The following is a 17,621-nucleotide window of genomic DNA, read 5'->3' on the forward strand; positions in this document are numbered from 1 at the left end:
TCCCGGCTTATTACAAGCTCTGTCATTGGGTCCGACCATGTCAATCAGAGCGGCTTCCACTCCCTCCCCCCTGTGTGTCGCTGTTAACAGTGCCCTGCCGCCTCAGTGAAAACAACAACGCTAACTAGCTAGCAAGCTAACGGCAGCTAGCTTGGTAGCCAACTAGCTCGTTGCTACACGCTGAAAATGGCAAGTTGGATTGTTGGAAACCATTTTCCAAGGGCACTGCCGCCAAGCGCCACCCATCGCAATCCCACAATGGAGATCTGCGCCGCCAGACTCTTCTCACGGTAGGGAGGGGAGGCTGGCCAGCGAGACTAGTTGACCTGTAATGTTGAATTTGTGCCGCTAGGGGGCAGCATTGACAATGAATGGGACTGACCCAAGGGGGGAACTATATAGATGGTTTTAACTTGACAACAAAAACAGTCTAAATTGAACCCCCGCTCACTTCCTGTTGCAGTGTTTGCTATGGACATAAAAAAAAAAGCATTCAAGTGCAGGACTGACCATTCCGTGAAAACCGTCTATACAAAAAACAAAAGTAACGATGTCAAGTGAATATTTCTGCAGTTTGCCGAATGCTGAGAAAAAGGAAGTGCTGTGGGGTTGCGCTCTGGTGAAAACAGTCTAAGAAAAAAGGTTCCACCTGGAACCTAAAAGGGTTCTTTAGAGTGGCTCCATAGAACATTTTGAAGTTATTCAAATAAAACAGGATTATTTGAACAACTAGCATGTAAGTGGTTCTTTGAAGAACCATTAAAGGATAGCCTATACATGAAGAAATCTTAAAATAGTTATTTAAAGAACTCTTTAAAGTTATTCAAATTGTCTTATTGTAGAATTGTAGAACCTAAAATTGTTCCACAAGGAACCAAATTCAAAATGTTCTTAAAATATCAGGGGCGGGCGTTAGGTTATTGTACCTCTGTTATTTTCACTTACTTTTGGCCCAGGGTGGCTGTTCTAATTTTTGTCAGAAAATGTAATGTTTATCTAATTTTATAACAAAAAAGGTCACTCAACATCTTCAGGAGCTCATGTTTTCTGCTGCCATTGAATGTCCAAGAACCATTTTCAAAATGTCAACGGTTGTTTAATCATCATGTAGCCTATGTGAAGAAGAAACGTTTTGTCTTTAGGGTGTAGCTAGCTGTTTAGTGGTAGTGGGGGTAAGGTTTGCCAACTCACCCAATGGAATTTCAAGTTGCTCTTCACGGAGACTTTTGAAAAAGAGCAGGGCTGATGGCAGCTCTTCCTCGGAGACGTGGTTGAGAAAGCGGGCTATGTCCTCCCCGTGTTGTCCATCTCCTCGGCTGAGCAGCGCGTCGAAGCAGCCAGGCTCCGGCAGGTAGAAAGAGCAGTACACCCGCTGTCGGATCCACTCCACTCGTAAGTCGTCGTGTACCATCTTTTTTCAGTTGATGTTAACACGGGGGTAAGGACGGGCATTGCTTCCTGACTAACCTGCTGATGTTTACATCAACATGACCAACAAGCAGTGGTCTGGTCTGTTGCATTGCATTGCATTGCTATGGAAACGGTCAACAACCATGGATCGTCCCGTTCCACTCGTTTTCCCATACAACACCCGCCCTACTCTGCCTCTGATTAACCTCGCGTCACCAGGCTCTTCTCGGCGAGAAAGAGCCTGGCTCCCGCCCACAATTGATTTTGTCACCCTACTGGTTCCCGCCTAGAGCCCGCCCTAGACCGGATGGCAGCGTTTCTAGCTCGTCAACTTTCACGTTAACTTGACAATTTGACCCAAGTATCAGAATCCTCTTTCACCGTTTTGACCGGTGTGTCAGGCGGTGGTGGCGGAGATGCCATATTGCATAAACGTTTTGTTTTATGTAACGCTAGCTTTGTTTTGATCAGACTCTAGTTTAGGTAACATCACCGCGTCAAGCTAACGGCAACAAAGACGTTGTTAGGCGCATTGCCATCCGGTGTTAATTCTGGGTCCGGGGTTTACGCCCCCATGACAAAAAGCGGGGTGGAAGGTGCCCAGACTAGCCTCTGATTGGGTTGGGTTTAGGCATGGGGAGTGGTGATTGGTTAACCTGACGCTGCCAGATGGTTGTAGGTTGGTTCACATTTGAGGGATTGTGAATTTGTGAACAATACCGCCCCCATCTGGCGGAGTCAGGTTAGTGATTGGTTGGGTTCAGAGCATGGTTCAGAGCCATAATGGTTGAAGTAATAGTCAGCAGCATACTGATTGCAACAAATATGCTACTCATGGTCTTTCTATTCATAGTGTGATTGTTTGGTTATTTTGGAACTCTAAAGGGCTCCATTGACACAAATTACTACAAAGTTGTGCTGGTACATTCCACCTGTGGTTCATTCCATGAGTAGAGTATGACATGATTTTCATTTCACTGCTACTCTACAGTAGCCTATATACTTTAATATACTGTACTGTAGTGTATTATTTACACTATCAAACCAACCTCTGAAGACAGACAGCTGAAGGTTGAGTGATGGTGTAATTATGGAAACATCTTGAGAAGGCTAAAGTGACATATTTGTGACTCTAGCGCTCTCTGCTGGTATAAGGGCTGGCTGCACATTCAGTGGTGTGGCGATCATGACCCAAGAAATGACATACAGAAATACACACACACATATATTATATACATATATATACACACACACACACAATTTGTGTAGCATGGTCAAATTCAGCAGGTTGGTGTGCTTGTAGTTGCATCTGTAAATGTGTATTGACCACATATATCTGATCTCATTCTCATGATTGGCTGTCCAGGGCTGAGTCAGCTGCATCGTAATGTGAAATCTGTCCCTCTGAGAACAATAATATGAATCCCCTAAAGCAGGAAAGGTGCGTCTTTCAGTCGTTGATGCTGTAAGAAAGATTGTAATTTGCATTCAATTCTCATCTGATCCAATTTGATCAGTGCCATGAAGAGCAATGTAGAGTTTATTTTGTGTCATTTTTGACAGATTGAACTTGAATTAAAAACACTAGCCTGTCATTAGCATTACACACAACGCACCTGCATAAAATAACTGAAATCTCTGAACATTTGCAGTTTACACACATACCAAATTACTTTTGCAATCAGTCCCGTAGGCTTGAATTGCTGCAGTCATATCTTGCATCGCTGGCCAGGTATCCCAATTTAAATTGGATGACTGTTACAGCCCCACTGCAAAATAGTCAGATGTCACCCATGGCAGACAAATAGGAGTTCAAGCCTTTATTGGTTCAATAAGACGGAAAACTGGACCAGAGTGTAACATTGTACAGTACATGTGTCAATGTAAACTGCAGTTGAATGGAAATGTTTAAAAGAAACGTTTGTGTCCCAAACCATGTGATCCTTCAGGAAGTTTAAACAAAATAGGTAATGTAAAGCAAAGACTGATGAGGTTAGCGAGTAGATCAAGTACTATGGTAAAACAAGGCAAAGACCAATCAGACAAGGACTCTTAACTTAAGACCAGGAAGAATACAGAATATAGTCCAATAACTAGTCATCTAAATACTCTTCTTGGAGAATGTGGAGACTGATAACATTACTGTCTGATCCTTCTTCATCTCACTCTAAAGGTAGCAGGAATATTTCAAAGAGAAGGTAACATTGTGTAGACAAACAGGTGTATGGTAGATGTCTATAGGTGTGTGTCTCTTAGTGGGGCAGCTCGTGCGCCACCAGTTGGTAGTGCGTGCCACAGGACGGGCAGCGCTGGGCCTCCCCCTGGTGGAGCCAGAACCACACCACAGATGTGTTGTCTTCCTCGCCTGAAGAGAGCAAAACAAGGAGTCGTGAGAGATGCAAACCGGAATAAGCTTAGAGAGATTAAGTTACATTTATGTCAAGTTCGTTACATTTATGGCTGTCATTTTTGCAACCAACTTTGATCACTCATCTCGTCGTAGCCTTAAAGGAGAATTTCGTTTTTTTTCTACCTGGACCCTATTTTCCACACTGTATGTGTCTATGGGACTCCTCCAGTGTAACTACACAGGGCAATCCCGCACCGCATCGTCAATACACGTTCGCTAATAAAACTGCTTGGTTTGCCGCTGGGAGACTCAAACTGTCATTATAGTGTTTGGCAACATGGAAACAACTAAGCCACCACTGCCTAGTTTTGCAGACGGTCAAGTCAGATTGTAAACAATGTCACTTGGTGCCGGGGTGAGTTTGGTAGAGGACTATCCACTGAGTGGAAAATGGTGCAGTGCTGCTGCTGTCCGGGTGGTGAATATATTGATGGTGGTTGGTCTTTATATTGTGTTTTCACAAACCCTGTTTGGACTCAGTGTCAGCAAGAGGCAATGGAGCTCACCATATCAACCAACTGCTGACTCTAGACTCTGGATCTAATATTGTCTGCAGGTACAAGTACTGCAGGTAGATGGCATCGAGCCGCGAGACTCCGCCTTCGTTCTTCAGACAGAGTCTCGACGTAGCAACCCGAGTCAACTGCAGGCACAGATTAAAATGGTTTTAGCCCTTATTATAATGCCAGAGCCCAAGTTTAAACTCAAAATTGTAAACAGTGTCGTACACCCTCCCAAGTTACCACTGAGCTCCCAACCGATAGAGCCGGCGCTGTGGAGCAGTTGAAACCCGAAATGACACAGCCGAAGAAGAAGGCTGTTTTTGAGCTTATTTCTTTAGCTCTGGCATGAGAATAAGGGCTTGGTATTGAAAACTATGTAATATTTTGGGATACTCTTGTGCCCTATTGTTAGATATCACTTCCCCGGGCGCTGTACGAGAAAGCGACCACTGCTCCTGGCCTGCCCCCTGGAGGAAAGGACAAGCCTGGATGGGTCAAATGCAGAGGACATATTTCACCGGCCACCGTCAGCATGAGTGTGTGTAGTGGCCGCATGCATGTGTTGTAGTGTGTTGTGTGACAATAAAGACGGGCTGCCGTCTGAGAAAAAAAAAAGAAAAAACATTGTGCGTGGCGTGGGTAAGGTCAAGTTCTATTGTGATTGATAACATGTAAGTCGCTTGAGAGCATTTTAATTGATGCCTGCAGTTGACTCAGGGGTACTCTCAATGCCAGACCCATGAGAGTTCTTACGCTCATACACGTTACTGCATGCTGCAGATCTCTCTCTGGGTCCGGGACACTTTCCCTCAGCCGGCTGGTTATGGGAGGGAACCGTTCACTTGGCAAGTGATATGCCAGTGGTGGATTCAGTCCTCCCCAATCAGTAACGATTTTGCGATCAGACAACACGGGAGGCGTAGCCCATTTTTCGAACCGCTCTCTCATCGGTGCTACGACCTGTCACTCATTCAATTTCAACCCACCTTCAAAAACCAGCAGTGGCTGTGAACTGGCACAGACTCACTTATGTAGTATGCGGAGCGCAGCGATTCAACGTAATATTTGAGTCTGGGGAGAGACTAACTCAGGGGTTACTACTTCGAGACTCAGTCTGAAGAATGAAGGCTGAGTCTCGCATCGAGGCTAGTATGTAGAAAAATTATATATAGGTCCAAAATTGCCAAGCCTTATCTGACCGAAATAGGGCTGCGTCATTTAAAAAAAACTCAAGTAACACATTTGTGTGATACTTTTTTGCGATATTGTGTGAATGCCAGGGGAACAGTCTGGAGCCTTTTTTTTCTGTTTTTTTAATGTTTTTGCTCGTGATCCTGTGCACACCATCGACAGTATATTAGAATGTGGTTCACACTCAGCAGACAGCTCTACTTGACACACACGGCCAGTCTCCATTTCTCCAAACTGGGACGTGGAACCTCACCAGCTGCATTCTACTGCATGTAGTACACTGACTGTCGGCAAGTACCGGTACCTCATACATACATAACAAAAATCTGAACTACCCTCTTTTAATGTTTTTTCATAAACCCAATTAGTTGCCTCTACAAATTAATACATGCCAAAATGCAGTAACAATAAAATATAAGTAAGATGTAATGACTCCAACTGTTGAGCTGGTGCATTGAGGCATAAGCATACAGTAGTAGCTTTCTCCAGTACTGCCAAAAGTGGATTTGCACATCTGGCTTTGATGTCACCTCTAACAAGGAGAAATGTCTTGTAGGCAAACGGTAGCTTCCAATCTGCCTCTAGCACAGGGATACTCAACTTGCTTTGCCCGGGGGCCACTTTCGTGAAATGATAGAAGGCAGGGGCCAGTTAATAAACAATCAATATACATTTTTCTGTAGCGGATTGTAGGTTTTTGGGGTGTCAGCCGGAGTTTAGTCTGACAATGTTGTGCACACCAGATAGTTAGTTAGGTTAAGTACATACATAAGTGCCTGGGTAGTGAGCAGACGGCGGTATTTGACAATTTAGCAGCTAAATCATAGATTATTGAAAGATATTTCATATTCCAGACTGAAATGCTATAACAGAAGTGGAGTATTGGCCAGAATGACATGAACATTTGGACACTTATTCAGCGGGTATCTTGCATGTTGCGTTCCATCTTTTTTTTTTTACAATTCCATCGCGGGCCACATGCGGCCCGCGGGCCGCCAGTTGAGTATCACTGCTCTAGCACATCACAAAGATCATCTCTCCAGGCTTCAGCTACCTCCGAATAGAGAGCCGCAGGAACGAGTCCAGAAATCATCGATGCTAACACTCCTGGTTCTTCACTGTTTTCGCCTATGGGATTTTTAATTGGTTTTTGGCGCGATGCTTCTAATAAGGTCTCTGGGCAACGCAAGCTTAATCAAACGCAAACCAGTGTTTAGTAATATCATCTTCACACATGAGGACCACTTTTATGAGTTTTGAAGCTTTTACATGCTGTTAAAAGGGCGGCTAGCTAGCAAACGGCTAAATGAGACACTGTTGGGTCGACGGGGATATTATATGTCAATAACGTCATCACTTCAAAGGACGAACACGGAAATTCTCTTTCCCTCACCTGGTTCAGCCTGGGGTAATCAGTGCACAGCAGCGCACACATCAACAACACTCCAGGTTGAGTGGTGACGTGACGGGGAAGCCTATGCGACACTGTGTGTAGTTCTGGATTAGCTTAGCACGAGCTTTTTACTTCTAGGGCTATCATTTACGCTTCAAAACTCATGAAAGTGGTCCTCATGTGTGAAGATTATCCGGCTGAACACTGGTTCGCGTTTGATTACGCTTGCGTTGCCCAGAGACCTTATTTGAAGCATCGCGGCAAAAACCGATTCAAAAATCCCATAGAGAGAAACAGTGAAGAACCAGGAAGTCCTGACTACAAAAATACGTCATCCCTGCGGCTCTATTCCAAACCACCAAAATAAAACAAAAAAAACATGAACAGGTAACTTACAGACACATCCCACGATCCTCTTGTTGGTGATGGAGGGCACGATATGGGGATCAGCCTTGGAACCAGCATACGCCTTTGGCTTCATCATACTGTAGGGATCCTGAAGCAGAAAGATGGACGTGGTCAAATGCGCTGATCTTCTGAGTAGCCAATACTAAACCTAACCTACAAGACTAATCACTGCAGTCAGCCACAGGTAAATACACTCATCAAATTAGCACTACAAATTTTTTCTGCTGATCTAAAGTTCTTGAATCCTGCCGTTCACCTTAGCAGGTTATCTCACTTATATGCTCCATGTTTGCTAGCCTATGTTTGTTATACAAATCTCTGCTATCTCTATAACATATAAATATCATTACAAAATCAGATTGCCATAGAATAACATTAACATATTAGGTGTCAGTTGACATACCAGTCCTTCCTTCATGGCATTCATGATGGCCTTCTCCATTCCAGTAGCTTGCTCCTCATCAGTGGGAATCCCTGTCAATATAATAAGAAGTTAAAATTTAATCTGAAAGCCGTTGTTAGGCTGCTATCTGCTAATTCAACTGACATACCCAGCAAATTCCGCTAATCTCAAGATAATATAGGTGCCCCTCCAGCCTCGATCTGTTCCAGGGCCGTGGGCCGTTCTAGCTATATAATGCTTCATTTTCAGACAATTCTGTTCAGGGTAAATTGTAAAACATAATGTAGTGAAAAATGTTGTGAAAACCCGCAATTCTCCTTTAAAGGTTTTGAAAACTCAGTATTAAGAAATACTTGTAATCAATAATTGTGAAAACGATAGCCGAATATCTATGGCTTGTCACTGTGTGAGAGAGTTAATACTTGTCATTGTTTCAGTGCTACAGTACTATGCACATACTACTACTAATGTAAGAGAAAAAGAACATTATGTAAATCAGCTCTGTTGTATTCTCATCAGTGCAGACAATTAGCTAGGCTAAGTAGTTTTGTCATACTGTACAAGAGCGAACAAGCAATGTCCATACGTCAATGACAAGTGAGCCTGAGCCAATAAATGGAAAATTATTGTGAAAATATGCAAGAACAAAGATTACAGTCTATGACAAGACAAATACTCCAGCCAACGGACCAAAGTTAGCAACCCTGGTCTGTTTAGTAGCAAACTTGTAATGGGATGAAAAACAGTTTTACACCAAAGGTTTGGGAAATATAATCGTCAGGGGATCGCTAACGTTACAGTCTGAGATGCATGCTGACCTGACATCAATAGCAATATGCTAGTGACCTAGCGTGCTAACTTCAATTGGAGGCTCTGCCTTTGCACAAATGCTATGGTAAGTTAGTTAAGTAACATTAACGGTCGTTTGAGCATCAATCAATGGTCCTACTTTATCACTAACGTTAAATGTTAGTATTGACAATATATTTGTTGCAACAAGGCTAAACCAGATAAGACCCACAAAAAGATAACGTGTGGCTAAGCTGTGATGCTGACGACGAGCAACGTTAACTTAATATGACGGAGACGTTTCTTGGCTTAAAACAAGTTTGGTTTTCTCTGTTGAACGGTCTGACGTTACAAAATAAATGACATTTTCCTGAGTCCATTCATGCACGTTCCTATCTGTCGACAGTATTGCTAAAGCTAACGCTAGCTAGTTAGCATGTGTGGCAGTCTAACCGCCTGTCCTTGGCCTGACAAAACTCTAAAGTTGTAACAAGTAATTTCACTTGTCTTTCTGAAATTGTTGCTCGGAGTTGCTTTCCAGCTCACCTCCTCCAGCCGCCATGCTGCGGGCCAGAGCCGGGGCCGGGGCAGCCCGGCATGTTGTAGCGGCTCTGAATGCCGAACGGAGCAGTAACCTTGCAGCCATTTCTCCTTCTCTAGTACGGATTTTGCTGTCACTGTCAATTGGTCGCACGGCGATGACGTTTATGACACACTGTCGCTCGGTGATGACGTTTACGGTACACTACAGTGTGTGGAGAAGTAAACATGTGGACGGTGACCGATTCTGACCAGTGAGAATAAAGTAGCTCTGGTAAGATCACAAACTGTGCGTTCAGCCGGTTTACCACAGCCTGCAGTTACATGATGACAGACTTGTTTTTACATTTTGTATAATTTCCAGACACACTGACTGCGGTCTGTCTGTAAGCTACCAGCTAGCTGCAGTATTACCAGCCTAACCGATATAGCCTCGCCACCCCCATTAACGTTAGGCTAGAGCAGGCGTATTTTACATTCAACAAGTGTCAGATTGTGTACAATTTGGTGTTTTATTGTCAGTGTTTGTGTCTGTTTATCCATGGCAACACGGTTTTCACCATGCTTCTGTCCAAAAGGCTAACATCAGGCCAGGGTTGCCAGGTCTATGTGACCAAACCAGCACAATGGCTCAATCAAAACCTTGCCATAGGATGTCATTCACTGACCTAGTGACCTTTACAATGTATTAACTACAACTAAAACACAAACTACATTAAACAAAAGGCACATCAGTGAGGAGGGAGAGACTGATGGTCTGAAGGTCTTCTTAAGTCCAATGAGTTCACTGGGCCCAGGTGCACCCAATCAGCCTAACGACCCCACACCACACCAGGCTCCTGCAAGACAGGGTGGGAGGGTCGTTACACTTTTAGATGTTTATTACGCAAAGTGTATGAAACCCATGACCAAAATAGTCATGCTTTCTGTCATTGTGTTAGTTATGGTTGGAATTAAAATAAATTGTTACTCTTTTTGTTCGGGACCCCCTGTAACCCCGGCAAGGACCCCTGGGCTTCACTCTGAGAACCACTTCTCTATAGAGTTGACTTTGAAGCTTGTGTTGTCTCCTCTCTGCCTCAGTCAGATGGAGAACTACAGTAAATCTCGGGTGGTGGAGCAGCCGTGCCCCTGCCCGTTCCCCGGCCTGCCCGCCGACACGCCCGAGGTCCGCGTCCGAGACGGCAGCAAGATCCGCAACCTGATGCGCTACGCGCTGAGCCGCATGGAGGCCAAGCCCCGGGCGCCCGAGGGCGAGGAGAAACGGGCGAGAACGGATGAAGGAGGCGTCGCCACGGAGGTGCGGGAGCAGAGTTATTATAGTTTTGTATTTTTCATTCGTTTTTAATTTTGATTGTTTTCAAAAAAAAATTTAATTTCAGTTATTTTCCAGAGTGGGTTTGCTCATTTCAGTTTAGTTTTTGTTGTTTAAAAATGTTTAGTTTGAGTTTAGTTTTTATTAGTTTGAGTATTAGTACATTTTCTAATATATATTGTTTTATTATTATAACATGGGTGATATTTGTCAGGGGCAAGATGTAGTTCAGAATAGGTATTCCAATACAAACACAACACTTTGTGAAGGCAATTGACTCAGTCAAGTAGAATCCCAGGTCATGCTGGTTGTGTTGACAAATTTGGCCAAATTGACAAAGACTAAAACTAAAGACATTCTCTGTGTATTGGTATTTTATTTTACTTAGTTTTGTGTACACGGCATTGTTTCATTTTCGTTTCACTTTAGGGGGAACCTGAAGTCTAGTCTTTGTTTTTATTTCAGATAATTAATGGATACCTAAAATGTTTTTTCACACCTAATATGTAGTTGAATTTTAGTAAACGATAGTAACCTTGTGCAGGAGGCGCCAGCGGCTCGCCCGCTCACCCCGGAGAGAACGCTCAGCCGTCAGATCGTGTTCACGGCGAGCGGTAAGGGCGTGTCCAAGGCCATCACATGTGCAGAGCTGGTGAAGCGGCGTGTGAAGGGGCTGCACCAGCTCACGGAGCTGCGCCACAGCACGGCCCAGGAGGTGTGGGAGCCGCGGGAGCCCGAGGCCGGCCTGGACAGCCTGACCGTCAGCCGCAACCTGCCCGCCGTGTGGATCCTGCTGTCCAGGGAGCCGCTGGACCCCGGCCGGCCCGGGTACCAGGCGCCCGGGAGCTTCGACACTCTGTGGGCCCAGGATGCCCGGGAGGAGGCGGGGGCAGGGCAGAGACACGGACCCAGGAGGAAGAGAGGAGGAGGAGGAGGGGGAGGAAGAGGAAAGGGAGCTGGGCGTCAGACCGGGCGACCCAGAGAGGCCGGGAAAGGCCAGAGCTGATTCAGACTGCGGCTGGATGAGATGGTTCAAATCAATATCATGACAATCCAACACATTCTCATTCAACTATGTTGACTGTTACTCAGGACCGCTTGGCCTCACTTTCGCCATTTGTCGACACCACCCCACCGGTTCCGTTCCTCGGTTAATTTGAAAAACGTCACGCTGGTTAATTTGAAAATCTTACCGTTATGGTTAGGCAACTAAAACAACTTGGTTAAGATTAGGCAACTAAAGCAACTTGGTTAAGATTAGGCAACTAAAGCAACTTGGTTTAGGGTTAGTAGCCTGGTAAACTAGCCGGTCATCTGGACTCACATTTCATTTAGTTCTACCAGACCGTCTGGCCTCCATCTTTCACCCAGTGTGTGCAGTGGGCGGAAGTTGTGTGGCTGTACTTGACTTGACAGACAACTCCTTCAGCCAATCAGCATTGGATCCAGTCAAATCCAAATCCACTTGGGAGAACGGCGAAAACATATTTTGTTGCCTACTCCTGTACTTTTTTCATGATTAACCCCCCCCCCCCCCCTTCCCCAATTGTACTTAGCCAATTTTTCCCCCTGCTGCCCTATTGGCTGCCCCGGTTGCTGCTCCACCCTCTGCCAATCTGGGGAGAGCCGAGACTAGCACCATGCTTCCTCCAACACATGCGCAGTTGCCAGTCACTTCTTTTCACCTGGCAGGGAGCTTCACCGGCAGGACGTAGCACATGGGAGGATCACGCCACTCCCACCAGTTCCCTTCCGCTCCGACCAGGCGCCCCGAACAACCAGAGTTGGTATTTAAATGTCACACTCCCGTGGCGCCGTTTTTGGACGTTGTCAGAGTTCTGTTGGACTATATTGATATAATATGTGACTATATGACTCACATAAGAGAAATGTTAAATAATTAAATTACCGGTAATGTTCATATTGAACCGAATGGTAATGTTTGGTCTGATGTCAAACTAATCTGAAATTTTCTCCTAATTCCTACCATACCTCATTTTGTCTGAGTTTCTAAATACAATTAGCTCCTTCTCATCAGTTCAGGCAACAGAATTGTGCATCTCGATATCCCAAAATCAGCATATCATCACAATATACTGTAATCCCACTGAAAGACCAGAAACGATAATATTGAATTATTATCCAGCCCTAATTTAGTCGTTCATAAGCTGCGTTTATAAAATAAAAAAAAGACCGATGTGACACTCGGCTGTTGCTCCTGCTTGGCTGTTAACCCACCCTGTGTTCAAAGTCAAGGAAAATCCAACTCTCTAAAAAGCTTTTCAATCCCGGCTTCAGTTTGTGTTTCTCTTCTTGGTGAAGAACCGTCCAGATGTTTCCAGCAGCTCCAGTGGAGTTTGATATGAAAAAAAGTTTCAGGATGTCAAACATCTTTGGTGAACGTCAGGTTTTGGCGTCAGTCCCCCAAAGAGCGAGGGCTTCTTTCTAGAGCCGCCATTTTGCACCGAGAGACGTTCAACAATCACACAGGTGAGAAAGCCATCATAGAAGAGGAGAGAGATGCACTGCAGCAGAGACAGGCTGGGCTTTGATGAAGGGGGCGTGGTTTTCATCATAGACATGCCCCAATGTTCATGGGCTACTGTGGTTGGCTAGCGAACTATCTTTCGTACGGCCACGTGCGCACCTTTGATTGAAAACAAGTTAACAGCCCTTCTCTGGAAGTTGCATTGGGGCTCACCAAACAAACAAAACGTGCAAGTCTGTGAATGTATTGAACATCACAGCTTGATCAGATCCCTCAATAACCATCAGATCCTCCTGTTGGATTTTCTCATATCAAACTCCACTGGAGCTGCTGGAAACATCTGGAGGGGATGTCACCTCGTCTAGGATTGGCCGGTTATCCACCGAGAAGAAAAATACAACTATCTACTGAATGAACCCAAGAATGTAAAGTTACTTACATCACCAACAGCTGCTTCTAACTGTTAGAGCGATTTGATTTTTGATTTTGATTTATTTAGGTTTGATAATTCTGTCACGTTTTCTCCCCGGCTGGCGCATGTTTTTGTTTGTTATTTTTTTTACATATTGACCTGAGTCCTCTGTGACGTGATGGACGGGTCATTAAGTCCTCTGTGACGTGATGGACGGGTCATTAAGTCCTCTGTGACGTGATGGATGAGTTATTCATTTCCTTGGACTTCCCTCTGTCATTGCAAACTGGGAACCCAGTCTATTTTGGCATGTAAATAGACTCTGGGACAGCCGTACCTTTTTTTAAGGCTTCCTGTACAGCGTGAATCTTCCGCCCGGGACTTCCGCGCCTCCGCGCAGTGCCGCTCTGTTGTTGTACCGGCAAATATAAGATTTCCGGTGCCGAACGCTACTGAATGTATACGAATTCTGACGTTTAGCATTCAAAATAAAAGCAACGCAATGTATGTTTTTAAAAGGCACTGCTGCGCGGAAGTGGAAGGCCCGGGCGGAAGATATGTGCTGTACAGGAAGCCTGAATCTTTTTTACAGCTGTCCCAGAGTCTATTTACATGGCGAAATAGACTCTGGGTTCCCAGATTGCTGTCGTGGTTTGAAACGAGTCTGCTTTTGTGTGTGAAGTCTGATTTCTGAAACTGTTTTAAGTGGTTAAAAAAAAAAGCCAATTAAAGAGTATCTGTTTGTTTTTCTCTAAATTTGTGTCTGAGAGACATTTCATCACCTCCGGGAAGATAGGAGAAGCTGTCTCGTTGTCCGCTTAGCTTGGGGTAATTCCTTCCATTCATAGGAGGATCTGGTGGTCTCTGCTATAACCATCGGCCAGAAGATGCTCAGTGCATTTACACGTTATGTATCCACACACCGGGTGGGTGTGTGTAGGGGAAGCTGCTATCCCCCCTTCAGTGGATACTGATGCGTTTGGCAATCTGGGTCGTAAGAGAGATGGGGTTCGAGGGGTGAGTGTTTGGGGGGGACATAATCCACCGAGGGTCATAAGATGGAAAAGTAAGGACAGTCAGTCAGTCATGGGCATTTACTGAGCTTAGTGGTTAAAGGGCCGTAGCTCGGGATGGAAACGTGGTAGAGAGTCCGGATTTAAGAGGTGGGTAGGATTAATGGCTAGGGGGATATGGGTGGTGTTGGGTAGGGGCCATAGTGATAGGAAGGTGGTAGAGCGTCAGGATTCGAGGGGTGGGTAGAAATGAGTGGCTAAGCCCTAGCCACTAATCCTACCCACCTCCGTGAACCATGCTTAATCAAATGACAACCAGTGCTGTGAGAAAGTTTCCTCATTTTTAGGGTGACTTTTAAACCACATGCCCCACCAGAAGATGGAGCTCCTCTCTGATCATTGGCTGACTGATGCCGTACACGACTCGCTCCAGCGTGACTGCTCTGACTCACTCAAATCCAACGTGTCACGCCCCATGCCCCATGCTCATTGGCTGTGAAGCCCCTCTGTGGATCTGGATGGACAAACCCCATTTGACAGCCAGGAGCGTGATGCAAGAGGAGGCTGCTGGGTCTCTTGAATTGAAAGTGAATGAAGGAAATTAAATGATCTGGAAGTCAAAACGAAAGAGAAAAAAGAGGATGTGAAAAAAAACAAGTGGAGCAGATACTGATTAGGCAGATAACTGAATGCTGTTATTTTAGTATAGCCTATGGGGAGATACTTGAATAAATTCAGCTAGCAATGGTGTAAAAATAAATTGTTTTTTGTCGTTGTTAGTTAACCTGGCTAAGCTAACAGTTAAGCTATGATTGCTGTGAACAATTAGCACCAGTCACCACTCACCAGCCAAATGCTGGTAAAATATAAATGTGCAAGTGGCTGGTAGGTAGATTTGCTTCACTCGCCACCAGCCAAAAACAAACAAACATTGCTAATCCATTGAGTGGCTGGTAACATTTGAACATTCACTAGACATTTGGCCGGTGGACAAAAAAGTTAACTGTATGAAAGTTATGAATCGGCTAATAAAATATGTCCTAGGAACTTGAGGATTTCCAATGATAATATTGATGTATTTTTCGTTGGTGTCAGGTTATTAATAAAATGATAGTGATGAGGATGGAGGGGCCCCTGGGGAATTTTTGACTAGGGCGCCTACAGATTCTAGAATCGCCACTGCTCACGCTAAACCGCGGTCACACCAGAAACACTCTTTTCCTCAGAGCTGCTCCTCCGGCCCCTCCCCCCTCCCAACTTGCATGGACTTCATGCCTGTCACGTCGGCTGCTGCGCGCTGCACGCTTGGAAAATAGAACAGAAGCTGAAACTATCGGTTATTCAAACTATCGGTTTATCGTGACTTCAGCGTGGCGTGGCGAGCGGCTGGTGTGAACGGACTCGCCTGTTAACAAGGACGCCGAAATGAAACTGCATGGCTTCATTGTGGGATTGGCGTATGGTGTAAATGTGCACTTAGGGTTGAAGTGCTCCCTGCTCAAAGGCTCCTCAATAGCAGTTGCCGCCGTTTTTCCTCAATATTTAAAAAGTCGCCAGTGTCCAACCTCAGGTACAGAACATCAGTGAGACTTGAGAGCTCAGAGCAGTCGATCAAGCCACCATGCCAATCCATGGCATGGTAAACACCGGAGAATGGCACATAATTTGTTGAGATGAGACTGAGGGGCCCTTACACGAGGACAGTTTCTGGAAGAAACGACACAATAGCATTTCCTTCACACCTTTTCCTTCACACCTTCTCCCTGTTTACATGAGCGCTGTTGAATTTTTAAAACGCCGTAATGTACATGCCAGGTCGCTAGGTGGCAGTGTGATGGTCAACGTCGGCATTGCTCGTCGCACGAGCCCCAAGCTCCGGGCCGCGGGGGCGCGCGCAGGAGCAGCAGCAGTGCTCTGAGCCTCTCATGGCCGAGGCGGGGGCTTTGGCATGGGGGATGAGAACAGTCTGACATAACGTAGTGTTAACGTTACTTTATTCTCGTCAGAAACAACTCCGATGTTAAAACAAGTTTGCAGCTAGGAATAACTGGAAAACATTGTATTGATCTATTAACGTCAGAGGAAGCCAGGATTAGTCAAAGCGGTATCAGAAATACACAGCACGTCTGCCGTGTGACTTTTCCGGGTGTGCAGGCACGTCAGAGTTTCTGAAATGAGCCGTCTCAAAGCGATTACATGGAGCGATCAGCGGGGAGCGTCACCAAGAATTTCACTCTGGAAGGTGGTTTCAAAATGTGTCGTTTCCTAAACGCAAATTCGCCGTCGCCGTCTATAAGGGAGGCACTAACGATACAATAATTCCCCGTCACCATAGGAAACCGTCCTCGTGTAAAGGGCCCCTAGTCCCCGGATAGAAAACAGAGCAATGAAGGCTGCCAGAGGTAAATACTGTGGGTCACATTTATGTCAATATCAGTATATAATAATGTATGAGCCACAGCGTGTCAGAAAGTAAGCTATTTACAGGACATAACTACATGCATTACACATGCCCCTATTTCCTCTGTTCTGTTTTTTATTTAATTTATAATTAAATTAATTTTATTTTTATTTATTTATTTAGTTAATTATTTAAATCATAATTAAAGCTGGAAATAAGGTCCAGGTTGTTAAAAAAACAGAATTCTCCTTTAACTTGGCGTTTTATTAGATTTTTGCTAGCAGCAGCTACCGAGTTATAAACGAACGCAGCATAAGGAGCGAAACATTGTAAATGATCTTATAACGTTGATTGCAAGTCAAGGACAGTGTGTGGGAGTCCTCTCTTGCCTAAGATACAGGATGAAAAACTGTAAAGTGCTGAGGTTTGAATGTGTGGGACGTTAAGAGCGAAGAGGAGGAGACCAACAGTTTCACTTCTGTATCATTTACGTCAAGGTTTAGTGTTTGGTGGAGCTACAGAGGAAAACATATTGTACGCCAGAGGAAATGAGCCACACAAGGCTTCAGACACAGAAGCAGGGCAAAGTTTAAAAGCCTTTATTTCAGATTTACATGACATTACATTATGTCATTTACTTTTACTGTATCCAAAGCAACGCGTTGCGTTTTTGTGCCCCTGTCTATCCTTGAAGATGTACATTATTTAACTGTTTCAGTAGACATGTACTTTACTTCGTAATTAAAATTGGTCTCTAAGTATCCAAGAAGCTCCTCTTTTTGGCCTGCTGAGCTTTCTTGTGCCACATTTTTTAATGTTACTGTTATCCAAAGCGACATATCACATTTTATGACAGCGAAGACTTTTTGAAGGAACTAGGCTCGCCCGCTGCACCCCTACACAGTGTGTGTGTGTGTGTGTGTCCCTTATGACATCACTGATGAC

The 17,621-nt window shown here is 44.8% G+C and overlaps 3 protein-coding genes across 3 annotated transcripts in view; 1 reads left to right on the forward strand and 2 right to left on the reverse strand.

Annotated features, from left to right (window-relative positions):
* Positions 1-1,411, reverse strand: part of dnah10 (dynein axonemal heavy chain 10) — a gene marked incomplete at its 5' end in the record, with an annotated part of 73,663 nt that extends 72,252 nt beyond the window's left edge. The window contains one exon of the mRNA XM_083638108.1: positions 1,192-1,411. Coding sequence (XP_083494234.1) covers positions 1,192-1,411 — 220 coding nt within the window. The remainder of the gene's footprint in view (positions 1-1,191) is intronic.
* Positions 1,412-3,200: 1,789 nt separating this feature from the next.
* cox5ba (cytochrome c oxidase subunit 5Ba) lies at positions 3,201-9,186 on the reverse strand. The gene is made up of 4 exons (XM_083638665.1): positions 9,054-9,186; positions 7,719-7,789; positions 7,304-7,403; positions 3,201-3,775 (listed from the first exon to the last, which is right to left on the reverse strand). Exons 1-4 carry the CDS (start codon positions 9,151-9,153, stop codon positions 3,663-3,665), a joined length of 384 nt encoding a protein of 127 aa, XP_083494791.1. The 5' UTR covers positions 9,154-9,186; the 3' UTR covers positions 3,201-3,662.
* An 82-nt stretch (positions 9,187-9,268) lies between these two features.
* On the forward strand, positions 9,269-11,368 carry rpp25l (ribonuclease P/MRP 25 subunit-like; the record flags this gene model as incomplete). Its single annotated transcript, XM_083638047.1, has 3 exons — positions 9,269-9,321; positions 10,131-10,347; positions 10,907-11,368. The coding sequence occupies exons 2-3, from the start codon at positions 10,135-10,137 to the stop codon at positions 11,366-11,368; spliced, it is 675 nt and encodes a 224-aa protein (XP_083494173.1). The 5' UTR covers positions 9,269-9,321; positions 10,131-10,134.
* Between the last annotated feature and the right edge of the window lie 6,253 nt (positions 11,369-17,621).

The sequence above is a fragment of the Poromitra crassiceps genome, assembly GCF_964638095.1.
Source record: "Poromitra crassiceps genome assembly, chromosome: 6".
NCBI lineage: Eukaryota > Metazoa > Chordata > Actinopteri > Beryciformes > Melamphaidae > Poromitra > Poromitra crassiceps.

Bases quoted from the DNA above. Each gene is read 5' to 3' on its own strand.
- cox5ba (XM_083638665.1), bottom strand. From the start codon at position 9,153: ATGGCTGCAAGGTTACTGCTCCGTTCGGCATTCAGAGCCGCTACAACA. The intron at 7,790-9,053 runs GTGAGCTGGAAA...TTATATTGACAG, and splicing joins CAGCATGGCGGCTGGAGGAG to GGATTCCCACTGATGAGGAG. The intron at 3,776-7,303 runs GTAAGTTACCTG...TGCTCTCTTCAG, and splicing joins GAGGATCGTGGGATGTGTCT to GCGAGGAAGACAACACATCT.